The following is a 25964-nucleotide window of genomic DNA, read 5'->3' on the forward strand; positions in this document are numbered from 1 at the left end:
TAAATTCTTTGCATTATATACATTACATTTAATTAACTGTCAAAATATCTCCAATAAGCACTCTAATGGGAAGGGCGGGTAGGAGTGTATAAGGTACGTAAAGCGTGGGACATTCCGGCGTTCATTGAACGCAGCACAGAAAAGCAGGTCTGGAGAACAAGTGGGATGATTATCCTAAACATGTCTAGATGCAAATACTGCTATATAGCCCGCGTTATAGAGGTAGGGCGACATATTTAAATCGAGACCACCAACACTAGTACTAAGACATCAGCTTTTACTAAAAGATAGAATTAAATTAAGCATTATGCTTTTCATTTGTCGGTTTCAGGGGTCAAGTCTTCAATCATGGGCCCTCAGTGATGTGAACAGTGGGAGGTACTGGGCAACCGCTTGTCCTTTTATCTTCAGTGTCAAATTGCCTTTTTCACAAGAAAAACTTTTTCACCCACATGTTGCTGTTCCATCTGCCCAGAGAAAGAATGAAGATAAAATAAGCACTGTGCAAGCGGGACAGTTGAAAAGTATAATTTTGTACTTTTTATTCTCTTTAAAGCCTGGAAAACCACACCACACAATACTACAGGCATCGCATTGGTTTTAAAGTAGTTACAGCTGTCATTTCTTCTGTAGATTTTCCCTTTAACTTGCCATTTGTGTGTAGCGATCTGAGAGGTAGCAGAAGTTGCATTTCAGAAGGTCTGGTGATAATTATAACAAGTTGTCAGTGCTACTTGGATAAGGGACCACATAAAGTCCACACAGACAGAAGTAACTAGTTTACCACTGTATAAGTATTACAGATAAACTATTGTTAAAATACTTCGGATCAGGTGTTTTTTTCCAGCCGTGACAGCTGGTATTGTTTTCACCTTTAGATTCTGTGTGTGCGTCATCATGGTAAAATGTGGTTCTGGCAACAGGAACTACCACAGAAGCGGTTTTTAGTACTTCGCCAGGTGTTTATGTTCGTCTGTCTTCCCCTAGGATCTTGGTTGGTTTTCCTCTTGGATCTCTATTTTGTCTCTAATTGTATATATCTTTACTAACCATTATAATCACATGGTTTTACCCTTTATTCAATTCAATTCAATTAAAAAAACATGATTTGTCCCCGGGGGGCAGTGAAGGAATGTAAAGATCTTACTGTATTTTAAAGTGTGATGTATTCTTTAAATGAGTTATTGTTAATATGACCGTGGGTAGTTTTTGTAAATGTGATAGAGTCACAACTGTGTGGGATGAAGTCTTAAAACTTTACAGGTGAAGATGGTGTGGTCGGGGCAGGGGTGCCAAAAGTAGAGGGGTAGGAAGTGGGGAAGAGGGCATCAGCCATTGGGATTACACCAGCTGTGGTATGTGGACTCTTCCCCACTTCCTACCCCTCTATCTGGTAGGCTCTTGCTCAGACCACCATCTATTGTATGAACATGCTTAGGATGGATTGGATGGAGTACAGAGGCCATATTTCATGTATGTACATGATGATTCTAATTAAGTTTACATTTTTTAATAAAGGCCTGTAAGATGTGACTGCTTCATGCATGGTTGTGACACAAAAATGATAAACTCTGTCCACATACAGAACTATAAACACCTGGCAAAGTCCTCAAAACCCCATCAGTGGGAGTTCCCGCTACAGTCGGTGTGTCCAGGACCACATTCTACCCCGATGAGACGCACACACACAGACTCTCAAGGTTAAAACTATACCAGCGGACAGGTCCTCTAAACACAGGTCCGCTTTCTAAGATGTGACCCAGGACACAAATAGAAACACAAAAAGACACCGGAAGCACAACACATTTTAACATTTTTATTATTAAAATATTCACCTACAAAATGGCCTATGAACACTATTTACAGAATAGCGAGCAGTGATGTCTGCTAAGACACAGAGAAAGATATTTATACACAGAAAAATACTGTGCACCTTTGTCAGAGCGAGAGATGAGTTTAGGGAGTGTGGAGAAAACATACGTTTCCCATCGTCTTTGTAAGGAGATCGGGGGGTTATTTTACCTGAGGGACAAAACGTGCAGCTGAATCACAAATAATAAAAAACCTCTCCTAATGTGTCAGCATGGACATGGAAATGAGGTATATAAGGTCTCCGATGCAGCACAGCAGACTGCTTACCGTTAATATTTGCATACGTATATGTTTGAACGAAAAATCAGTCATGGAACATCACAAACGACAAATGATTCGGGCCATTTGTCCTTTGAGTGACTGAAGTCCTCTCGTGAAGCGCAGAGCTACAGACCCAGCTCCCAGGAACGAACAAACAACCTTACTCCCAGATGAATGATGGCCTGTTTCTAAAAACGTTACAGTGGGTTCTGACAGGGTTTCTCAGCACAAAAAAAAAATACCATAATCAGTTACTTCAAGTAGATTATAAACACCAAAGTTGAAGTTAGGTTTTTTCACATGACAGTGATGACAGTCCTTTCATCGGTATCCAAGTGCTCTGGAAATAAAAGGAGAGAAGACTGGTTTTGAGGATCGTTGCTGAACATCTTGTGATGTACTGTAGCAGTGCAGACACGTGACTGGCGGGAACATTTTAACCACAAGAAATACAATAGTGTTGACTGTATTAAAGAAAAACAAACCTTTATTGTTGTCGATTTGTTCTTCTGGCTGTTAAGAGAAGTATCCACATGTCAAAGAGTTGCATTGGATTATTTGCTCAAACAACATCAACTGTTCAGACGGCTCTTTCAACTCACCCTGACTTTTCTTTGGAGGCGTCGCTTCACAGATCTCTCTGTAGCAAACATCCTGCTGTACTCTATACGTCCTTTTGTACCTGCGGAGGATGAAACATGGATCCTTTAGCTCCAAATAATCTCTGCTTCTCCTCAGCTGGGATTTAGATGTTTAAACATCCCATGCTGTTTTGTCATCATGAGCGTTAGCATGCAAGGCCAGAACAGAATATGTCTTACAGGTAGTGATACACGCCTCCCTCCCACACAGGCACACTCTTGGTTTCCGAGTAGAGACGGGTGCAGGGGTGCGGCACTCGCTGGCACACTGTAAACAGAGGGTCACACAACATGAGCTCCGAACGCTGGAAGCAGTGTCGGCCTGCTGGAGGGTTAAGGAGGCATGTGGGAGGGAGCCGGGCCCTGCTCTCCGGCTGATGGATGGTTTTAGGAAAGGAATGTTTAAACAATCTGTCGCTGGGTGTTTGGGTGAAGGAAAGGACTGGAGAGGGCCGCGGGTTCGTCCAGTGTCTCCTCGTACGCAGCTTCATCAACATCTCATTATTGGAGGGATCAGACGGATGTTGTTTTACTGTGTTTCACTGTGTTGGTTGAGAGAGCGGATTAGGCGTGGATGTCAGAAAGTATTCCAGAGTTAGTGACGCTTTTGGGGAGATAAAATGTCGAAGCAACCCAGACTGATTGATTGTCTGTCAAATTGGCCTTAATCCTCTGTCTGCTCAGACTTTTCTTATTTATAACACTTCATGACGTAAGTTGTTTTTTAAAAATCCTGTAGACATCTATTTATATCTCAGCCAATGTCTCCAATACAAAGTCAGACCGATCAAATGTATATATATGTGCAAGTTTATTAAGCCGTTATGTTTTCATCGAAGTTACATACATTTTAAATTATATTTTTTCACAAACTAGAATTATCACCTTTGTTTATGTTGCAGTTTACATCAATGTCTGTCTAAAATGTTGCACTTCACATTTGATCCTATCAGACATTTCTGTGGAATTGTCATTCATATTAGCATATGAATTCTGTAGCTATGGCCAAAACAATGTGTTGTGAAGTCACAAGTTTGTGCCTGAGATATCAGGCTCATAAGAATGGACCAGACCGGAGGTCAGACAGCCCAAAAACACGGAGGCTTAAAACATCTGTGGTTAGGATGTTTTTACAAGAGGTTGTCTGTCCTGTTGGCTTTTTGCACGGAGGAAAATATGATTCAAGCAGCTTATTGCTTTTCATAAAGGAGGAGAAACCAATGACCTGAATAACTATGAATACATTCCTGTTCAGCAAGAAATTACATTTCATTCAGGCTCCTTAGTTAGAACTGTATATTATACTGGCAGCATGTGACCAACTCCTTTAATAAATGTCAATATGTTTTGATGATCATCAACTTCAATAAGAGCATGGGCCACTGTGCCTAATGCATTCCTACTGGCTGTCATCCATATAAGGTGGTAATCGCAATGTTCAAAATACTTTTTTTACAGTCTGCAAAAAATACATTGTGAGTCCTAACTGTACTTAACAATTAATGAGTGTTCATGGATTTGATTTTGGTTTTTAGGAATAAGGTCAGAAACCCACTTTCTTCATCAATAATATATTTGTGTGTTATTCATTTTATTAGAAGAAAACCCCGTCACAGCTCACTAACATAGTTTTATGTTTGTGAGCTGTTTCATCTTAAATGAATTGATCCGTTAAGATGAATTAATCTGTGCTGGAGATGAACCTACGGGTCACAGTAAAGACAGAATACTTATCAGAGACAAATCAGACAACAAAGACGGAGATTGTTCACAGATAATATACCGCTGCCTCGTACACCCGCCAGAACATTCACAAGTTATAAATGTCACACTTTGTCCTGAGAAAAAAGAAAGGAAAGTGGTGCAAATAATATGGTGCTTTGTGCCTCCGTTGACACTGTGTTCATGTTGTATATTCATGCCCCGAAGCCTCAAAGTTAACCAAGCCATGTAGAAATGTCAGAGGGGTCGACTGTCAGCGGAGCGTGTTTCCTGCTTTTAAGAAACCAGAGGTCTATACATAGCTGTGAGCTCTGTGTCAGTGGACATGATGACATGCAAATCTAAACTAGATTACGCTGTGAATTCACACTCTGAGAAGCTGCAGTGAAAACCCAACCCTCACCAACACACATTTAGTGGGCATGAAAGCTACCATTCAATCCAATGCCTTTTAGTAAAAAAAAGGAAATAAAAAGACGTATTGCTTTCCCTTGAAATGGCATTATATCATCCATCCATTTTCTTCGTCGTTTATTTTTTTGTGGACTGTCGGAGGACAGAGTCGCACAAACGAGGGGAGAACATGCCAACTCCACACAGGCATGTTAGCATTCCCCTTGTGGGCATGTTAGCACGCTGATGTTAAGTTCAGCCTCACAGAACTGCTAGCTTAGCTGGAGACTCTTAAGCTTGTTAAGTGCAAGACTTTATTGTTTTTGGTATTGTTGGAAAATGAAGCTTTTGGGCTCGGCATGCCTTATGTGTCTCCAGGACAACACAAGATGGAGACCTTGTAGAGGTCTTAACTCAGGGTTACACACTGTTATGTCGCCTGCCTGGTGTTGTGATTACATATGATTCTGTTTGATTCTGTGTAAGGTTGAGAAATGTAATGCTACTCTAAGTTTTTGGTATGCATCTCCTCTGGACAGATTTGTGTTGTGATGAACGTATATATTCAAGTTAGAAAGTGAAGAACCTGTTTTCCACATCATTTGTGAACCTGGCCTCTAATGCCAAATAGAATAGGCTCAGCCCTCATTATCCCTGCAGAGGAGAAGCAGACATATGAATAAAAGATGAGTGAATTTAATTGCATGTTTGCTGATTAAGAATTAAATATCGATCTCCTGACGGTATCATGTGAGTTGAATCTTCATCGCGGTCCTAAAGAGCATCAACAGAGCGAGTGGCTGTCCAGTACATTTGTCAAAAAGCAGCCTACGTTGACTGGAGCCCCCCGTGTTCATGAGTATGTGTGGAGAGGAAGAAATAAACACAAACTTACACAGTTCACACTGCCTGCCCTTGAAGTCGGCTGCACAGTCGCAGGAGAAGGAGTCTCCCCCATCCACACATGTACCCCCGTTCTGGCAGGGCAGACTGCGGCAGTCCTGGGGCAACTCTAAAAGACAACAGCTGCCATCAACATCCACAGTACAGAATGAGTTTGGGTCTCAGGTTTCACTTGCCCACTACGACACATTATCTACAGCTGTTACACCACTTCCCCCTTCTTCTATTTTACCAATCTGCTTCCCTGAATGTAACATCCTAAATTGGTGCTTGGCAAACACACATAAGACCCACGTCACATTACACGTCTAAGGATTAATAAGTAGTCTTTTTCCAACAGGACATCAATCACCTTTGTGCACCACATCAGCTGGAATCAATTACAAGGGCAGATGTGCCACCGAAACACCTACCAGGCTTTGTTCTTAAACCTTCCTCTTGAATCTCTAGTGCGAGGCTGATTTTGTTTGTTGTTTCTTCCATCGTCTCTAATCTAATCGGAGGGTCGGGTTCTGCAAGGCAAAACGTTTCCTGTCACCATTCAGCGTAAAAGAACAAAAATGAATGACAAAATGTGGATCTTATACTAAACGAGACACTGTAAAGGTGTCCTGTGTATTCCTCAGGCTGGTACAATGACACATGAAACATTACTGATTTAACAAAATCATATTATGACGTCATGGGCGTAACATGGTTAAAAGGGGCAGGAGACTCCGAGAAGGAAGCTTATTCTCTAGAGCACAAGATAACATCTGTAAAACAGTTTGACTGTTTAGGCTATAAACATCTGCACTGGGATGCATTAAGTGAAAAAAGTGAAAATACATGGACAGAAAATGATCATGTGGAAATTGAAAGAAAGAAAGACTTGTCTGGCTTTATGAAAAGCTGCTGGATGAAGTGGACAACATGTGTCAGATAACGTGGCTGTGTATGTGTGACAGCCCCGTTTACATGAGAGGACCACCTATATGTCATGCAGACAGGCCACGGCTAGCACCATATGGTTATAGTTATTCCATCTGCATCCTGATAAGCAAATAAGATACTCTTTCATTGTTTGGACATCCTGAGCAAACCAGAACTGTTTCAGTATGTGGGTGTAGCATGTACGTTTAATACAAGTCAGGCAACGTAAGTACTGGGTGGTTCTTCCAACACAACAGCATTACTTTATGTGGGGAACGCTGTATAGAACATGTGAAATGTTGTACTTACTAGAACGATGTCGAACGGCTTTTCGTGGCAAATGAGCGAACTTGGCTGTTATCCTTCCCCTTCTGTCAATGAGTTCTGTGTATCTGCAACGTAGACAACCATGCTGTTCATCATCAACAGTTCAATGATCCGATGGAACACATCCTTACCATGGTCCATGTTTTATGACTGTTTAATAACCATCTGTGTGTACCTGGGCAGCTCCTCTGAGTTCTCTGTGTTCGTTGTGCCTCCCAGGTCCTGAGACCGAGATGGGGGGAGTTTGCGTCCCATGTGTGTCCCGGATGGCCTCTCTCTTCTTCCTGATCTTGCCCCCATTGGCACTGGGTAGGAAATGTAAACACAGTTGGTTTTAAAATGCACTTATTTGACAATGCGAGGTTCATCAGCAGATTGAAGTAAACACTGGTGTCCCTCTTCATGGTGGAACGTGAGTAAAGATCCTGACTTCTAGGACTTCATGAAGCTCTGAAATACGTCGGGCCTGTGTGAGATCATTGTTTTTTTGTTGTTCTTGTGCATGTGGTGGTAAGTCTGGTGACCATGATTTTCCACCTTTTGTTGTTGTTTCAGGGAACATAAATCCGCTTGGACACATAACAATTATACCTTTCCATGTCAGTGAAATGGTTTTGAGAAACACTCACAGGTAGTGAAGGCTAAGTGTTGAGCTATGCTGTGGATCTGTTCCTGCCCGGTGCTTTTCACGGACGTGAGGGCCACATAGTAGTGCTGCCCTGGCGTCAGTTCACGCAGGGTATATGATCCTAATTTCCCATTGGGCAGGAAGCGACTTCTGGTGTTCAACCCCCGGGTCACGTTGACCACAAAGCCATCTGGGACGTTTCTCGGGTGGCGGCTCCAGGTGATCAGTGCTGAGTTAGTGGTCACATGGGACAGGGAGAGGTTCTGTGGGGGGAGAGGCCCTGAGGGAAAACCACATGTACACAGTCACATTGCTTTGTTTAGCTGTGGACTAAAGTAAATATTCTTTATTTGCTTTATTTGCATTGATTTTCTGTCGTTTTGTTGTGCTGTGCTTTAAAAGGATTTCTTAGCTGGACTTGTATGCTCGTTACTGGACTTCTTCTTCGTCTGTCAAGCTTTAAATTCATTAGATGCTTCATCACAGGATGCATAGCTACCAACTAAAAATCAGACAGAACTATCCCTTTGAAAATATTTCTATTTAGGCTAGGCTACTAAATAGAAGCTTCCTTGAATGACACATTGTGTTAGCATTCAGCTTTGGCTCTTTGCATTTTTTTTTTAGGGGATGAGTTTAAAGAACAGACAGGAAGTGAAGTGACAACTACTCTTAAGTTTAGGTGACTCACACAATTGGGTTGATTATATAAACAACCATATGATACATGTTTCACATTTCCACAATGAATTAAATGCACACTTTACATCTCATAATATTCTGTGGCAACGAGCAGAGTTTTTAATTCTTCTGATTCTAATAACTCCTGATGATGATATGTGACGTACTTGTCCAGAACTTCAGCGGTCCGGCTGAGTGGCTGGTGGAGGGGAACTCATCCGGTCTGATTCCACTTTGAGTCAACACATCTACTGTGTACATCTGACCAGGGAGTAATGCACTAGGAGACAGAGGAAAACATACACTACAGCAGACAACTCAGGATAGCCCTCAAAACAGTTATGAAATAGTGCCCCCTAGTGGCTGAAAGGTAAATTACCCAAAGCCACTAAAAGTGCAGCACCTCAACAGCACCATTTAGTGGACACAAAGGATGCTGCAGGTCTGTACAATGCATTGAATAGCAGGGTTATGTGTGTTAGAAGCTTAGTGCAGCAGCTGACCTGAAGGTGTACTCGCTGGTGCTCGTGTTGAGCACGGCCGTGCGAGCCTCGCTGCCGTCTGAAGGCAACAGAGATACGTGCACCCTGCTGACGGCCGCGTGGCGAGCTGCCTCCACCAGCCAGCTCAGCCACACCTGAGAGGAGGACACGTTGACCAGCTGCAGCTGCTCCACCGGCCGAGGTCCTAGCACAGAAACGCACACTTAGACACGGCATTCAAGCACGGACACTCACGTGAATACACAGAGAGACTGCTACAGCATTAAGGGTGAGCTCACTGGTGCGTATCAGTGCGGTGGCAGGCTGGCTGTTGTCGTTGCTGTTGGTGTTCCGTTTGATGGAGAAGGTGGAGATGTTGTACAGCAGGCCGGGCACCAGGCCTCGCATGACGTGGGTGGACTGCTGCCTTTCCAGCAAGTCCGTTTTGTGGTTGCTCAGGCCCAGGGGACCGTAGGTGACGACAAAGCCGCTGACCAGGCTGTGCGAGGGCTCCGGCTCGTCCCAGCGCAGCTCCACCTCATTCTCCTCCACACGCAGCACATGGAGACCAGAGGGAGGCAACAGGTCTGGGAACAGTGGCAACCTTACATGTCAAATTCATACATTAAATAATTACAGAGTTGTCTTTGCACGACAGAGTGTTACAGAGTAACTCTAATGTACTTCGGTGTGACTCTTACTCACCTTTCTCACAGTCTTTGCCCGTGTGTCCGACTCTGCAAACACAGTTGTAGTTCCCCCTCTTGTCACTCCTGCAGACGCCACGGTTTCCACAAGGCTGCAGTACACAGGGGTTCTCCACTTGGGGGTGACAAAGACAAGCAGTTAGTACAATACCATTCACGCCACCAGTGAGTGCAGGTAGTGTGAAGTGAACAGACTTGTGAGGCGTTGCAGAGCTACTCACACATCTGGCACTGGTCGCCAAAGAAGCCGTCTTTGCATGTGCACAAATAATTCCGCCTGTAACCCCGACACACACCTCCATTTAGACAGGGGTTGGACTCGCAGCCGTCCTGCTCTGCACACAGATGTTGACAGTAGAATTGGATTGCTGTCCTGTGTAATCTGTATGTTAAAATGTCTAAGCTTTAAAAGTAATGTAAGAGGTTGTACCTATCTCACAGCTCTGGCCTTTGAAGCCATGAGAACAATGACACAGGTAGGACCCAGGCTGGTCCTCACACGTCCCCCCGTGCTTGCAGGGTTCCGACAGACATTCGTTTATGTCTTAAGGGAGAAGAAACACACATGAACCACATACTTCTGCAGGTGCACATTTCATATTAGAAGACTTTCAGAAGGCTTTACCTGTCTGGCAGCGGTTTCCACTGAAGCCATCATCACACTCACACTGGTAGGATCCGACGTGGTTCCGACATGTACCGCCATTAAGACAAGGCTGTGACAGGCACTCATTGACCTCTGTAATGATGGGGAACAAAGAAACTAGGATAAAGACTTTTATAATAACTGGAATCTTATCTATTAGGACTTCTCAGGGATCATTAAGATTGAGTGTTTTCGTTGTGTGTCCATGTGTTGGTGTATTTTACAGACCTTCACAAAGGGGTGGCTGGCTCCAGTCTCCCTGAATACCACAGATGCTCTGGGTGGCTCTGGGAACAGACGTGAAGCCTGAGTGGCATATATACACGGCCATTGACCCTGGTGTTGTCGAGGAGAACTGGACCTCAGCGTGCTTCACTTGTGGAGGCAACCCACAGCCAAGCTCTGAAATGAATACAAGGATAATGTCAGCATGGCTTCATTGTAACACAAGCTCACAAACACGGAGGCTTAAAGGAGCGCACGCAGAATGGACCAGCAGCAACAGAGGTGTTTTCCATCCAGGCTCTCTGTTTTTGTCCTCCTAAAATTATCTCCAGCACGCTGTTAGAGCGCGTAGACATGAATCATCAGGTCGTACTTTACATAGATTATGTAGCCGTTCTATATCTGTAGATGTGGTGCCTCCAGTGCAGCAACACTGCTAAAATTATCTTCAGATGGAAAGCCAGTATCTCTACACTTAACGGCTCAGGATATCCCCCGCCTGTGCCAATCTACTGGAGTCCTTCTTATACCAACTTCAGCATCGGAGTGAGTTTTGGACATTGTTGTGCGGCGACACAGTCTGCTTACCTGCGGTGGTTTGTACTGAGCTCCTGTTTATTTCACAGTGCCTGCCGCTGAAGGCGTCTGTGCATTCACATTTGTACTTTCCTATGTAGTGGAAACATGTCCCCCCATTCAGACAGGGGCTGGAGGCGCAGGGGTCTGGCTTCCCTGTAAGGAAACACACACACTGGAAGTTACTGAAGAGTTATTATTATTTATCTTTTTTAAAAAGGTCACTGGTCTAAGATGCAACAGGAGGGTATTCCATGGTTTCGGATTATTAAAAGCAGCCTCTTCTAAAAGAACATCAAACAGAAAGGCGGTGGAAGATCAGAGAGTTCTTGTTGGACCAATAAAATGAAAGGCAGATGCTGATAGAAGAAGGTGCTACATTATGTGAGGCTTTACGTTAAATCACTTCAAATTCAATTCTATAAGATAAAGGTAGGCAGTGTTGCGAGCAGTGGGATCATATGATTTTCTTGTAGGTTTACGAGACGAAGACCGGACCACAACCATCTGAATTACTGTCATTTTCTTAAATACCGGTAAAAGAGTTGCAGTAATGGAAGTAATCTTGAATCAAATTGTCTGAATTTGGCGTTTTTGTGACTTATTTCATTGTATCTCAATCTGCTTCGACAGAACAAAACACTGGCTGAAGGCTCTGACTTTCTACTTTTGAACAAGTAGAATCTTTTCTGCTCAATAATGGTACTTTTACAAATATGTTTATCAGCAACACAGGTTTTAAGAGCATTTCGAAGAACTGGCCTTGTCTGATTGCTTACTGTGCAATTTCACTCAACTGCTTTCACACAAGTTTGTGCGCTGACTAAAAAATGATTTGAATATGACTGGAGGATGGCACTCACCCACTTCGCAGTGTTTTCCAGTGAACCTGTAAGGACAAACACATCTGTAGCTCCCTGCCTCCTCCTTACAGGAGCCACCGTTACGACAGGGACCAGAAGCACAGGTATTGAGTCTAACTGGAAAGAGACAAGAAGAAGGGAATCCTTGAGGCAGAGACCACTCAAGCTTTTAATCACACAAAATAAATCAGTTCCAGTTCATTGCACTTCAAGTAACTCAGTAACTCATAACTCAGTCATGAGTACAAATTATCATAAGCCTTTGGGCATTGTAATATTTCAAGCAGCATTACGAGTAATGGCATGTTTCCTGGTGCATTAAGGGCTGGGTTTGAGCCCGAGTAATAACACACAAATCTGCGGGATGTTTTGACACTCCATGTGTTCATGCAAAGCCATGCTTCTAGTGTCTTTATTAATTCTGCTACCTTTTTCACAGTGCTTCCCCCAGTATCCGTATTTGCATTCGCAGGTGTAGCCTCCATCCCGCTCGTAGCAGTAGCCCCCATTCAGACACGGAGAGGAGTCGCAGACCGATCGGGGCTGTACTGAAAAACACACACCGAGACTTGACTGTGTTCCATTGCACTGGGAAACCTCTTTAATTTCATTCTAGCATCTGGGTTTGCTTGGAAAAAAAAACACAGATTATTTGTCATTTTATGATTGGATCGAATAGTAAATCATTTTGAAAGTTCTCTCCACGTCGTAAATGTAAACTGCAAATGTGACCATTCCCTTTGAAATAGAAAGTGACACTTGTCAAGACCAGTGTGTTTAAAAATGTGTTTGTTGCTATAGAAACCAGCTGCTTATGCAATGACACATAGCTGCAAAGTGCCGTGTTGTTGGGTTGGTGCCTGAGGCTCTTACCATAGGGGTAGAAGTCCTTGTGATCCAGCTCTGCTGCACTGGTCTGACATGTACACAGGTAGGTTCCCCCGTACTCCAAACAGGGACCTCCATCAGGACACGGCCTGCTGTTACTGCATGGCGTCTGGGTTACTTCTGAGAGGAAGGCATTGTGAATGGCGCGCTCACAATTACCGGCGTGAGACATTCGTGATCTTACGGCGACCCGCACCTTTTTTTTCCACATTAATCAAAGCTCTTGTGAGACACCTGATAGGATTCTACATATCATACTCACCAAACTGACAGTAGAGTCCTGTGTAGCCTGAAGGGCATTCACAAGTCCCATTGATGTCCACACAGACACCCCCATTCTGGCAAAGGCATTCCTCTGCAGACACAGGAAGAGAGAGAGAGAGAGTGTGTGTGAGGGAGAGAGGCTCAAATCTGGAAAGTTTGCTCCAGCTACTTGAAAGCAAGTGCTTCAATGATGTTATTTTTTCTCCATTGGCCTACATGTAAACATAGGCAGAAGGTATGGAGTTCAACATGCGGACCATATGCTGAGTGTCTTTCATCTGCTATACTGTAAACTATGTATTGATTCGCTGTCATTTCTCTTTGCCTAATCTTTTCCAACAAAGTTCACAGGATCACAAGATTAGCAGTCAGCACGCCGCACATCCGCTCTCTACAAATTGTACCAATGTTTTTATTTTCCTCTCCTTCCTAATTGCAGCGGTGGATCAAAGGCCATGGCCGTATCGCAGCTAAATGGCTCCCCTTTGAAGTACCGGCAGCTCGGTGGAGGGTATTATTTTTCTGATGATATGGGGCATATTTTGTGACCAGAATGTATGGCCCTGAGGGCAATTAATGGATTGTTAATTTGCAAGAGCCCCATTCATTGGCCACCTGTGCGGCCTAGGCCCTTTGATCTGAGAGCCTGATTAGGCACTTCTGAGTCCCGCTACTTTCTCTTCCTTGGAGGATCATGCTCCTTTTTCCACTGTGCCTTCCAAGTGAGCCAGGCAGGAAAGTATTTGGGAGATTTAAGAGAGCCTATATAAGCACTGATAGTTATTTCAGCTCAAGGGTGAGAAGTAGCATGCATTTGCAATAGCTCAAATACTATTAAAGAGATTTTTGTGGGGAAAAAAAGAAGAAAATAACTACTATCAGAGGGTGACAGTAACCTCTCAGGGGAGCCTGAATTAGCTTTAAATGGCTCACTAGTTATTTCCTAAAACAAATAAAATGTGATACGGACATTAAACGTAATATAAAATGACTTAATAAGCGTTGTGAAAGGAAGGTATGAAGTATTAGCTGAGGATGATAGCGTCTTACATATTTTGTGTTCAAATTGCCCTACGGTTATGTAAGCAGCAGCTGTGTGCTTGAAACTATAGTGTGGTGCAATGGCCAACTTCCAGAGGAGCCAGTAGCGATGTGGAAGCATGCATATTTCAACAGCTCTGTCTGAAGAAATGACCTGAATACCAAAGACCAGCTTTGACTCATAAAAATGCCTTTTTAAGTCTAGACAAAGCACTTCCTCTTGTTGGTAAACTAATAAAATGTGCTATAAAACAATTATTCACAACATCAAGCGACTGGTTCCCGTAGTAAACTGGGTGAGGCTGTGTCAGTTTTGATAATTACAATAATCCATCATCACAGCAGCTTCTTCCAGGGCAGAGCTCCAAATTCCTGTGGGATAGCACAGCTACTCTTTAAATACCTCGGTCTGCTCTCTACCTGCCCAGCTGCAGCCGTGAGCGTCGGCCGGGCCAAAAGAGTACAATACCTTCACAATCATCGCCATAGAAGCCCGGAGCGCAGGTACAGTTGTGGATCCCCGAGCTGGCGTCTTCACAAATCTGGTGCTTCTTGCAATCGTCTTCCTCACACAAGGCTGCATGTGGATAAAGCATTGACAGGCTGTGGTGTAAGAATCAAACGGCATGCGGAAAAAATGGTCAGAGCTTAAGCTGTAGCTGTTCATGCTTTTACCTGTTTGGTTTTCCGCCTCAGTTGAATTGTCCTGAAGCACCACCAACTCTGAGAGAGGAGGATGAGAACGTGCTTTAAAGGGTTAAAAGGGTCACTTGCATCGTTTGGAATATAATTAGCCCAGGTTTGAAGGTCTCTCAGATATATGTTGCCACCCAAAAACAATTTTTTTTTTTTTTACAACAAAATGTCTCTCCAGAAGATGTGTCCCTGTTGCTTTGATCATTCCACATTTACGAAAGAAATAGTGCCTGTGGAAGCTTCCATTCACCTTTTATTGGTGATCGGGTGGCAGCAAAAAACCTGAGCAAACAAACCGATAAAAAAAATCTGCATGGCGAGATAACTCCAACTCCAGGTAAGATGCGATACAGTAAATGAAAATGTAATAATAACAGCCTTATATTTGATTATCTCAGATATATTGGTTTTGCTGCACATCTTGGACTATCGGTAAAAGCATTTCTGAAATTCATGAAAGACATGCTTTCATGTAAATTAGAAACAGTGTCACAATTATATAGTTTGCCCACCAAAGATGTTTATTATTCAACAGCTTTAAGAGATCTCCTGTGAAAAATGTTGGTTTATGTCACAAATTTCTGTTATTGTATCAAAAAAATGTGAATCTATCATTGTCAGATTTATATTGTGATTTGGTTGGACCGATCAAACAGAGCAAAACTGACACATACTTTATTAGATTGATCTGCAGCTGCAGCGGATGGACAAACAGCCAGAAGAAATTTGTATTTTGCCAAAGTCCTCAATCACAGGATCACATATAACTCTGGCAAAACTCTGGAAACGCTATTAAATATTATAAAGGCACATTTATCTGGTAACAGCAAATAAAGTATGTGATACAGTAGGATGGAAATGTTTGCAGTGGCAGTATAGCTGAAATTCTTAGTTGGGTACAGAATTTGGTTTGGTTTGGAATTCAGCTCAGTGAAAGAGCATCGTGATAAACTCTCTGAGAGGTATGATAGGATTCCCTTTGTGCTCGTTCCAGTTAGAAAAATGCTATTTTACAGCAAGCCAAAGAGAAAGGCATTTTTTCCTAAACATGCTATTCTGGCAGAACTGATGTTAAATTCAAGTCACCTGTTTCGCAGAGTGGTCCGGTGAAGGTGGCGGCACAGATACAGGTGAAGTTGGCCACCTGATCGACGCACTCTCCTCCATTCAGGCAAGGCTGCGACTCGCATTCGTTTATGTCTGGAGGACGCAGAAAAGTCAGCTCATCAGACAAGACAAGTTTATCTGCTGTTGATTCAGTTTCATATTGAGATTTTTCAATCTTCACATGAAAAGCAAGACGTGGTTGTCTAAGACATTGAGCTGGATTGAGACCGCTGAACTTCCCTCCTGAAAGCATCGAGTTTCATTGACCAGGTGTCTGGTATTAAGAGTAATCCCGTTTCATGTAGATACAAGGATTCGTGAACTGTGCAGGGCCTGATAATTCAATTCCCCCTTGGGTTCAAGTTTCATCAACAATCAATCACAAGAGGAGCCAGATTAGTAAATGTCTTTTTGGAAACCGACCTGACTCTGGTGAACTTTCTCACTGTGGTTCATTGATACATTGTGTAACCCAGGGGGGAAAAAAAGACCTCAGCTTGCACCCTTTTGTCGAGGTAGACTTGGGAACTCTTTGGACAAACACATCTGCCAAAATGACTGAGTTTGATGTAGAAAGCAGAAAATATTTCCTCTGGAGGGAGATGCCTACTTTCCCCCGGATTGTAAAAAAAAAAAAACGCCGCTCACCTGTCTCACACAGGACACCAGTGTAACCCGGTTCACACACGCAGGTGAAACTGCCAGCGCCTTGTACACACAACGCGTTGTTGAGGCATGGACTGTCTGTGCACTCGTCAATGTCTGCAACACACACAAGGACAGAGACACGCTCATGGAATATTTACTCAGCTGATTAATATATCCGCCACACTGCTCCACTCACTCTGCAACTATGTGCTGCTGGCTGTGAAAGGTATTAGAAGAGGTTTGATACATCTCCACTGACTGGACTGTTGGAATAGGCACCGAAGCTCCAGAGAGGCTGGACCCAGATACTCTAAAATACCTTTTGTGTGGAAACTGCTTAATGAGGCACAAAATACCTTAATTAATCAGAGTTTTTCCAGGTCTTCGGCCTATTTAGTGCATGCAGAGGGTCAGGGAAGAAGTGTGGAATTTTTGATATTTAGTAAAAATGTCAGATGGACTTGTTTCGGGGTAATTTGCTGTGTTGTGTAATGATTGATACTGTATGTGGGTTTCTTGTACACGCATTTCCATGTGATTCTACAAAAAGTATTCTGGAAATAAGAAATAAAAAATGTAATTGCTATGGCAGTATGTACCAGCTTTAAGGCAGGGTTCCAGTACCTGTTTCACACTGAATGCCGGTGTATCCAGGAGGACAGTGACAGATGAAACGATTAATCTGGTCTTCACAAGTCCCTCCGTTCTGGCAAGGATATGAGGCACACTCGTCGACCTCTACAGAGAAAGGGAGAAATACAAAGGAGGTAGTATGACTCTTTTAATTACAAGAAAACATCTGGTCAGGGTCAGATCTTAAGGTAACGAGGAGAACGCAATGGATTTGGAAGAAGCTGATACAGGTATTACGGAAATATCCGGCTGTCCCTTTGGCAAGCCAGGTGAAGTCTAGTATTTCTTTATTTTATCTCTTTTATAAGTTGACATTATTTGTTCAGGCTAATCTCAGTAGACAGTCTTCCATTCACAGTGTGCAGTGTGTGATGAGAGAGCAGGATGCAGCATCAACCGAAACTCACCGATCTGGCACCGTCGGCCGGTGAAGCCGGCCAAGCAGGAGCAGGTGAAGGAAGGGTTGCCTGTAATACAGTCATCAATGCACTGGCCTCCGTTCAGGCATGGTCGCAGGTGTTGGCACACTGATGCTGTAGAGAGGGGTCAATGTAAGGGAACGCTGGAAGTATGAAGCAGGGCGTATCTATGAGAAGCAGGTCTCACCAGAGTCATTGCAGCCCCCCACTTCCACATTTGCATCATCTATACGGAAGACCCATTTGCCCGGGTAGCCCACATTGGTGGTCCCCTCCACGTTCACCACATCAGCCGTGCGGGAGCCGGGGATGTTGAAATAGCGCTTGCCATCACCAGCATTGAAACCTGCCTGGGAAGAGAGTAACAAGGAGGCAGACATCACACGAGACCGCTGAATCACAGTTTAGACACCTGGATGTTTGCATCGTCACTGAACGCAGATGACACTGTACGGTCCACATTCTGACTGAGGAGCAAAAACACATGTGATCTTACCTGCGCTGCAATCCCTCCCAGCCCAGCCAGGTTTCCTCCGCTGCTGGCATGCATGCCTGTGGTCCAAGTGATGTTATTGTACTGGAATATAGTGAAGGAAAGCTCTCCATCTGTAATAAGCACCACTTGGAAAGTATTTACCTGCATAGAGAGGAACAGACTCGGTTAGAGCGAAGTAATGATGCATGCTTCTGACAGACTCCTCATATTAACGGTAGAGGTTCCTTCAAATGAGTCAGACTGGAGACATAATAGACATATCTGGGCCTGCTGGGGCAGAAAGCAAGACATTCCTAATCACCATTAAAATATAACCCGATAGCTGTGTTCTAACCACATACTACATCCCAATTTAACAGCAGGCTAGTAGTTCATCCCTGTACCCCGTCCTGAACACCACACATCGGTTTCCAAATGTGTTCATTTCAATTCATATTCATTTTAATATGGAAATAGTTGTAATATTTCTTGCATTCACGTTTGCATTCTTACTGGTACCACTTAAAAGTGTCAGTGGCTTGATCTTTCAACCATTTCTTCAGTACTTTTAGTAAGTCGTAACTTTTCTATTAAACTTCTCTGCTAGATTGCAAACAGATAGTTTTCACCTCTCACTAGCAACACGTGGTGTTAAGGTGTTACGACTGACTGGTGGAGGTGTATATGGTGCAGTCAGCTTATTGTAGCTGGAGGCTTATTGTGATAATAAAGATCAATATCACACCAATTTGGACGGTTCTATTTGGATGATTACATTGCTCCTAAACACAAACCCCTGGTTGGGACTCTAGTCTAGATGCTTCAAACTTACATAGAGATTCAAAGCTGTTTAACAGGAGTACATAGTAGTGGGAGAGCTGTAAAGTTAGGTTTATACCGGTGTGAGGGAGTTGCCACCAAAGAAAGTAACTTGGTGCCATGTAGAGATGAGGACCCATGTTGCGTTGAAGTTGGGGAACTCTGAAAAGTACGTCTTGACATCACCTGAGGCCCTCCTCAGGATGGAAGGCTCCTGGGTCTCTCTGTAGAAGACGCTCCCTGCTCGACGGTTGTCCACATCAGCCCAGAACGGCGCCACGACCCTCCTGTCCCCGGCGATTGGGAAAGCCACGGGTGTGAACTGAGACACCTCCCTCAGGAAAGATACGAGGCCATTGTTGTTGACCTGAGGAGAGGAGAGTCAGAGTTGGAGTAGGAGGAAAAGATGAGTCATACGGTAATACATTTTACTCCACATGTCAGACGAAGCCACTGGGACCTGTTTGTACTGTCGGGTTAGCTGGAGTTAGAGTGGAAGTGTTGAGGAGGAGAGGCGAGCGTGAACACACGGAGGTGTTCTGACCTCATGGAGCAAACGGCAGCATTGGGCAGTGGACGCTACCATAACGGATGTTTGCACTTCCCATGTAGCAAACAGACGTTACCTTTATTCAGTGAAATGACAGCAGCTGAGAAAACCGGGTTCCTGTTGCTCACGCACCTGCAAAGTCATCACGCTGGGAAAGACGTCCATGGACTTTAAATCCACAGAAGGCTGCCAACAGCAGAGTAATCAAATAAATGAGCCCATGCTCCCCTCGTCCATATATCTCCTCTGTGAGAAACACACAGTCAGCACTGCAGCTATGCGCTGAAGCATGAAATATCATCGTCCTCAAAGGTCAACTTTAACAGGTCAAAGACGGATGTTCTGCCAAAGCAATTATGCAATTCATTTATAAGTCAAAGGACAGAAAATAAACCCACAGTCACTATCACTGGAGGAGGAGGGGAGTTGCTGCTTTTCTGTTTGCAAGTTGAATATATTTGTGTTTTGGACTGCTGGTCAGACCAATTTAATTTGAATACAATTGAGAAGGGTATTTTGCATAATTTAATTTAAATTGATTCAATAGATTTATAATTAAAAATAACCAATAGTTGTACTCACAGAAGTTTTTTTAGATACATTTTAGGTTTTCCATTTACTCTTAAAGCGACACATTAATTTTTACTTTACTTTTAACCACTTGAGGGCAGCAGAACATGCTGTAAACACAACACTGACATATTACCACCTTATAAAGTTATATTGCTCACACATTTGCCAACCGCTGCTTATTAACACATTCAGCAGAGAGCACAGTGCAACATTAGCATTCATTTAGAGATGTATTTCTGTCCACCTATTAAGTGTAAGTCCAATATTCATTCTCCTTTTAGCTCTGTTTGGGTCTCAAACAAGGAAAAACAAGGTTGCTAAGGAAATGAGGCAGGAGTAATGAGACTGAACCAAAACACTGATCTTACAGGCTGTTAAGGCAAAACGAGGAGCTTAAGGACGCTAAAAAAAAGCTTAAAAAGAGAGGAAATAAAAAGTTTGGTGATCATTCTCTGTGGTTTCATCACCACAAGTGACCACTTAAACATTTGATCCATTAGTAATACAAAAATGTTACAAAATAAATACAAAATTGCAATAAAGCATTATGGTCATTTCAATAATACAAAGTAGCATTTAGCAATGTAGCATATCGTGATTAAGTCCTTGAATTGATGATGATGTCCGACCAGCCAGTGCGCTACACTTTGAGCGTCCTAAGAAACAAGCTGCTAAATCTGAGTGGAGAGGAAAGTTCAACATGAAGGGTTGAAAGGCCTTCATTCATTCCTGCATATTGTCGATGAGGGAGGTTCTTCCTACCATGCCACCTTTCTGCTTCTCCTAATTGCTGGCGTGACCTTTTCCTCGCCACCTTCAAGCCGAGTGGCAGATGTGACAGTGACAAAGCAACATCAGATGGCTCGGCTTCGCTCCCTGCATGTATGAAAACCATAATTTGAAGGACTTTGCTGTAAAAACAGCAGAGGAAGTTTTGTTTGGCACGGCACAGGGGCTAAGTTAATTGCCCGACCACAGTCTTCCCCTCTGCATCAGTGTGATGTGGTGAGAACGTGGCTGATGTGGGGAAATAGAGGACCGACTGCAGGGGCAGGGCCCAGGGGTCAGCCAGAGCGCCATCTGATACCGGGAGAAAAACAAGAGAGAGGGCACAGGGCTGGATGAATGGAAGGATGTACATGAACTACAAAACTCCCACACCCACACACCCACTAATGAGAGGCCTGTGGTGGAAGCGGTCTGGAAGTCACCCATCTTACAGCAAAATTAGTGTAGGAAATCATGCTGAACACTACATAGAGTTTCTACTCCAACACAGGAATATGTTTAATCACCTAATCCAATCTGGATTCGCATCTGGAACTGTTTAAACAAGTGTATTTCTTACTAAGATTTTCTAGGGGACTACTTTGACATGGCAGTGACCTTAGAGGGATTTTAAAGTGCACTTAGAACCTTTTTCTTTTTGCATCATATCACATACTTTTCTTCTTTTCGTGGAGTGAAGACATTCAGTGTAGGGTGGTTATGCATCACACTTATGTGAGAGTGTGAATGGGTTCAGCGCTGTAACATGACCAAGGTCAGAATCACAGGGGAGAGAGGTGCGATCAGCCAACCCTGTAAGAAGCATCTCTCCCCCCATATTTCTCTCTCCCACTCTAAATGGTGCCACTCCGCTCTACAACTCCCTTGTTATTTTTTGGGGGATTTTTTTTTTTTCTTTCTTTTTTGCCGGATACATCCAGGATATTTCTTGGGAGGTTTTCTTTAGAGCCAAGCAATATATGGACTAAAATAAACTTTCATCTGGCTTAAGTCAAGCCAAAGCAAACCCCTAAATGAAAAAGGTGCCCATGGATCAGTGCAGGAAAACATTCGTTTCCCTTGTCAAAAACGGAGGTTTCACAGTTACAAGCTTGTAGAATTATTTGACGAGACCGAAGGAAGTGACTGTGCAGCGGGTCAGGTCTCCTTAGCCCCCGACTCACCTTTTATAAATGATGGTGATAAATCCTGTATGGAACAGCGTGGAGGGACTCTAATACTACTTCAATGGTGCAAGTGATCTTGGTGTAAAAGGATGTGAGTGCGCTGTTTAACTTGTCTGTTTAGACGTACAGAGGAAAAATATTGCCATATGATTTAAAGATATGAAAAAATGTTGATAAAATTTGCAATCAGTTTAAAAGAAAGCCTACTTTAAGTAGAACATACTATAGTTTGATATTTCACGTTTATTAGCTTTCTTGCTGAGCGTTAGATGAGAAGATGTACCACACTATTTCTTGGCTGGGTCCGTTGACTTCCTGGAGTCCTGTCATCACTGTGAGCTTAAAAGGTAACCAGCAGAGACTCCAGGAAGTCACTGCACCCGGCCAAGAAATAGTCTGGTACACAAGCCTCCCGTAAAACCACAACTTGTTGTTTTTACACAAACAAGCTTCCAGTGTTTATGCTCAGCTAAGCCAACCATCCTCTGGCTTTAGCTCCATAGTTAAAAGACGGATATGAGAATGGTAGCAATCTCCTCATTTAACTCTCCGCAAGAAAGCCAAAGCGTGTATTTCCCAAAATGCAGAACCGTTCCTTTGAAGTGCATCATTTACTTTACAAGACTTTAAGGCATTTTCAGGCTTTTATAAGCATGTGCAGATATATCTTGTCCATGGTGGATGAACTGTTTCTAACATCACTCAGCCACGGCTCTCATCCCACACATGCATATAAAAAGCACCCATGCAGAGTACAAAGAATCAAACTTGATGCACACATCTTTGGGCCATACAGAGTGGTGAGTGAAAGTGAGTGAATGAAAAGGCTCAAACTGAAGTGTTGAAGCTCTTTTGAAGACCAGATGAGCACTAGCAGATGTGCAATCTGTAAAGAGCGCAGTTACACTTTAGCACGTTCTTGGCAGGATATTTTCAAAATGTATTTGTTTAAATGCAGTATATCTCTAATTACAGACGAACGCCGCATTATCTGCAACATTTTAATACTAACAAGGACAAGCGTGTGATAGAAAAACATTTACAACAAACCCAACAAAAACTTGAGTTTTTCCACTGTCCGTGAGTTTATGTATCTATAATAAATACCTTTGATCATAACCATCTATTCTCACATCTGCTTTTAAACTTGTGTTCTTTCCTCTCTGATCTTGGACCTCCTCCTTCATGTTCTTTGCACTGGCCATCCGTAAGAGTAGTTAATCCACCAACTGCATTGTTTGGAAGCACCTAAGACACTTTGCAGATACATCTGTGTTCTGTTAAAGTGATTGGTCATTTCTCAGATAAAGCAGCTGGACAGTTCCAGGGGGAAGACCCCTGCCATGTTATCTGAGGCGTGGGAGGAGGGGAGGGGGGACCTGGAGGAGGAGAGATCCCAGCAACATGTGAAAACTCCCAGACACAAACCATAACAGAGGGACATCCTGGTTACCAGGAGGCAGAAGTGGGACTGGGACAGGAGCAAGTGAGAGGGAACCCATGTTTGTACAGGGTTTCGTCGGGTCTGTGGATGCAACATTAGAGCCTTCTGTAACCAAGAGTCATTTGGCTGTGGCAATATCCAAGTCCAGGGCTGTCATTCTTGATCACAGCTCAAAATAAGTTGTCTTCTGGAGGTTTATATGGATCCGCTGTGAGGAATTTCAAGGTATGTTTATACTGCTAAACAGAATGAATTATGATAATAAAGTAAGACAACACCCACTGATCTAAAATGAGTTTGGTTCTCCAGCTTCCATGGAGCGTTCGCCCAGAGGCTGGGAACCAACTCCAGGGAGAAACTATTCTCGCAATTTAGCCCCCTCACTGAAATCTTAACTGTTCAAAGCAGCTCTCTGGTGGCAGAGATCACCATGTGGTCACTGCGCTTTACAGCAGATGTTTAATAAATCCAGGTGAGGCATTTCAAATGAGCGTGACTGTAATTTCAAGTGCCTGTCACGATCTGTTATGCCTTGCGTGACTACAGAATTTACAGTCCAATGAGATGCAGGGTGAGCTACAAGATATCACATCACAACTAACGCAGCACGTTCCATAGAGATTTCTATCAGATGATAATTCAATCTAGGATCGACTGATGGATCGGTGTTACTGCAGGAGAAAAAGTGGGAGGAAACACGCCGGGAATGCAACTGGGATGTACAGAAGCTCCAGACAACACTCCACTGCCACTGTATGTGTGCTATGTGTGGATGCAAAAGAGTTTTAAAAATGTCTTCATTGGGAGACTGACCTCACTCCCTTGGCGCAGATGCTTAGATTAGAAAGATGAACTTTGACCTTGCCCATTGTTGCCATGGTTCCTCGGGCTCCCCTGCCCATGGTTTGCGCAGGGAGGAGGCAGGCGGGGCTCAGAGCGAGGAGGAGGAGGAGGGGATTCGGGGGGCGAACGCGGATGCATAACCACAACAGGTGGTGTTGATTTAAGGGAGTTCTGCCTTTCCATGCGCTGGAACTGAACCCAATACATGACAAAGGCAGATCAAAGGGTGTTTCACTGTGGTGTGCGAAAATCCTTGTCAAACCATTCAGCTTCCTCCCATGAGCACTGTTTCTCTCTCTCTCTCCGGCGTTCATACACCCCCCCCCATCTCTCTGAAAAAGTACTGCTCACAGATGCTCCACGGCAACAGTAAGAACACAAACTGTCATTTCCTTTCACAGCTCATTGTAGAGTTATTAGAACAGGGCTTAACCACTGTTCTGCTAATAGTTTCTCGCACGCTCTCCCACTGTGCACTTGAGAGCCCTCAGAGTGCGAGGAGGGCAGATGTAAAGTGAAGAGAATGTCATGGAGGATTATGATTCCACCCGTGGGGGGGAAAACACGATATTCTACAAATGAGGCTACGCACCGGAGCTTGTGAGCGCACACAAACATATACAAACTCTCAAAGGGCACAGCAATGTAGTAGTTGGCTGCGTGCCAGATCTCATCTCCCGAGGCTCTTATACAATCCACACACATGTCAGTTTCGATTGCCAACTGAGAAGTGCACACACGTACATGCTGACATATGAAGACATAAACACACACACACACACACATATCAATGAAATCAGAGTGATCTGTACTTACATAGAGTCCTGTGTGCCTATCCCCAAAGAAGGGGAAAGCAACAGCGATCTCCACGAGCCTGGAGCCTCCGTCGTCCTGAGCGATGGTCTGGGAGTCCCCCTTGTCCTGGCCAAAGGGGTAGAAGTCCTCCAGGGGCACAGCAAGTTCCACCCCAGGCAGCAGGTCCAGGGAAAGCAGGGTGCAGAAGCAGCGCAACAGGGCTCGCAGCACCAACACCATGGCCTCAGCCACCCAAGGATGGAGCTGACAGCACCGCGGAGGGGAGGGAGGAGCACACACACCTGAGGCAACAAGAGCAGAACAGGACAAGACCGTACGTTCCTCCTCTCCACCACAGCAGTCTGAATCCTCCCCTGACTGCTCTCTGGCTCTGCCTCTCTGTCTCTCCTCTCTTGTCCTCTAGAAGTGAACTGGGCTTCTTGTGTGAGACAGGGGAATACTGTAGATTCCTTGCATTCTGCTTGCTGCTGGGTACAGCATGAGCTACACTCCGTCTCACTGAAATGAAACGAAGGAAGGAATGAAAGAGGGGGAGCAGCGTGATTCAGCTGAGATGTGTTTTTTTTTTTTTTTTTTTTTTTTTTGAACAATCCAGCGATTTGGTCCCTGATGGTCAGCTTAGAAATATCCTCAATAAAAGCTCTATTCTGCCTGCCAAAGGAGTTCTTTCAGTTTTGGCCCCACCTCCCCCACAGGGATTCACTACCTTGCATAATTAGCTCCTTCCAGCCAATAGCTGAAAAGAGGCCGGTAACTGGATAACCACTGGGCGGATCTATGATAATCAAAGGGCTGCTTTAAAGAAACTCTGACAAGATTTTCCCCTCTCAGTGAAACTCCTACTATGTGCAGTTACCAAGGCATGCAAGGTTACACAGTGAGAGGACATGCATGTGCACTGTTGTTGAAATTGCTGCACTGTAAGGTTGGTAACTGAGAGAAAGAGTGAAATGA

The 25964-nt window shown here is 43.9% G+C and overlaps 1 protein-coding gene across 3 annotated transcripts; it reads right to left on the bottom strand.

Moving 5' to 3' along the window:
- Positions 1-1810: 1810 nt before the first annotated feature.
- Positions 1811-25856, bottom strand: sned1 (sushi, nidogen and EGF-like domains 1). Of its 3 annotated transcripts, none has more exons than XM_084011474.1 (32): positions 25011-25856; positions 18909-19196; positions 18032-18172; positions 17723-17885; positions 17524-17649; positions 17108-17221; positions 16484-16597; positions 15815-15928; positions 14708-14755; positions 14502-14609; positions 12990-13082; positions 12713-12844; positions 12268-12387; positions 11840-11956; positions 10989-11132; positions 10404-10577; positions 10155-10268; positions 9960-10073; positions 9751-9864; positions 9528-9644; positions 9122-9409; positions 8844-9027; positions 8508-8620; positions 7661-7939; positions 7207-7336; positions 7014-7096; positions 6206-6304; positions 5785-5901; positions 2955-3042; positions 2736-2815; positions 2619-2646; positions 1811-2473 (listed from the first exon to the last, which is right to left on the bottom strand). In XM_084011474.1, the coding sequence occupies exons 1-31, from the start codon at positions 25227-25229 to the stop codon at positions 2621-2623; spliced, it is 4161 nt and encodes a 1386-aa protein (XP_083867600.1). In that variant the 5' UTR covers positions 25230-25856; the 3' UTR covers positions 1811-2473; positions 2619-2620. The 3 variants fall into 3 exon arrangements, with proteins under 3 accessions (XP_083867600.1, XP_083867599.1, XP_083867601.1); XM_084011473.1 differs by having other exon boundaries at positions 12713-12847; XM_084011475.1 differs by lacking the exons at positions 1811-2473; positions 2619-2646; positions 2736-2815; positions 2955-3042 and adding an exon at positions 3060-3316 and having other exon boundaries at positions 12713-12847.
- Between the last annotated feature and the right edge of the window lie 108 nt (positions 25857-25964).

The sequence above is a fragment of the Eutrigla gurnardus genome, assembly GCF_963514095.1.
Source record: "Eutrigla gurnardus genome assembly, chromosome: 6".
Lineage (NCBI taxonomy): Eukaryota > Metazoa > Chordata > Actinopteri > Perciformes > Triglidae > Eutrigla > Eutrigla gurnardus.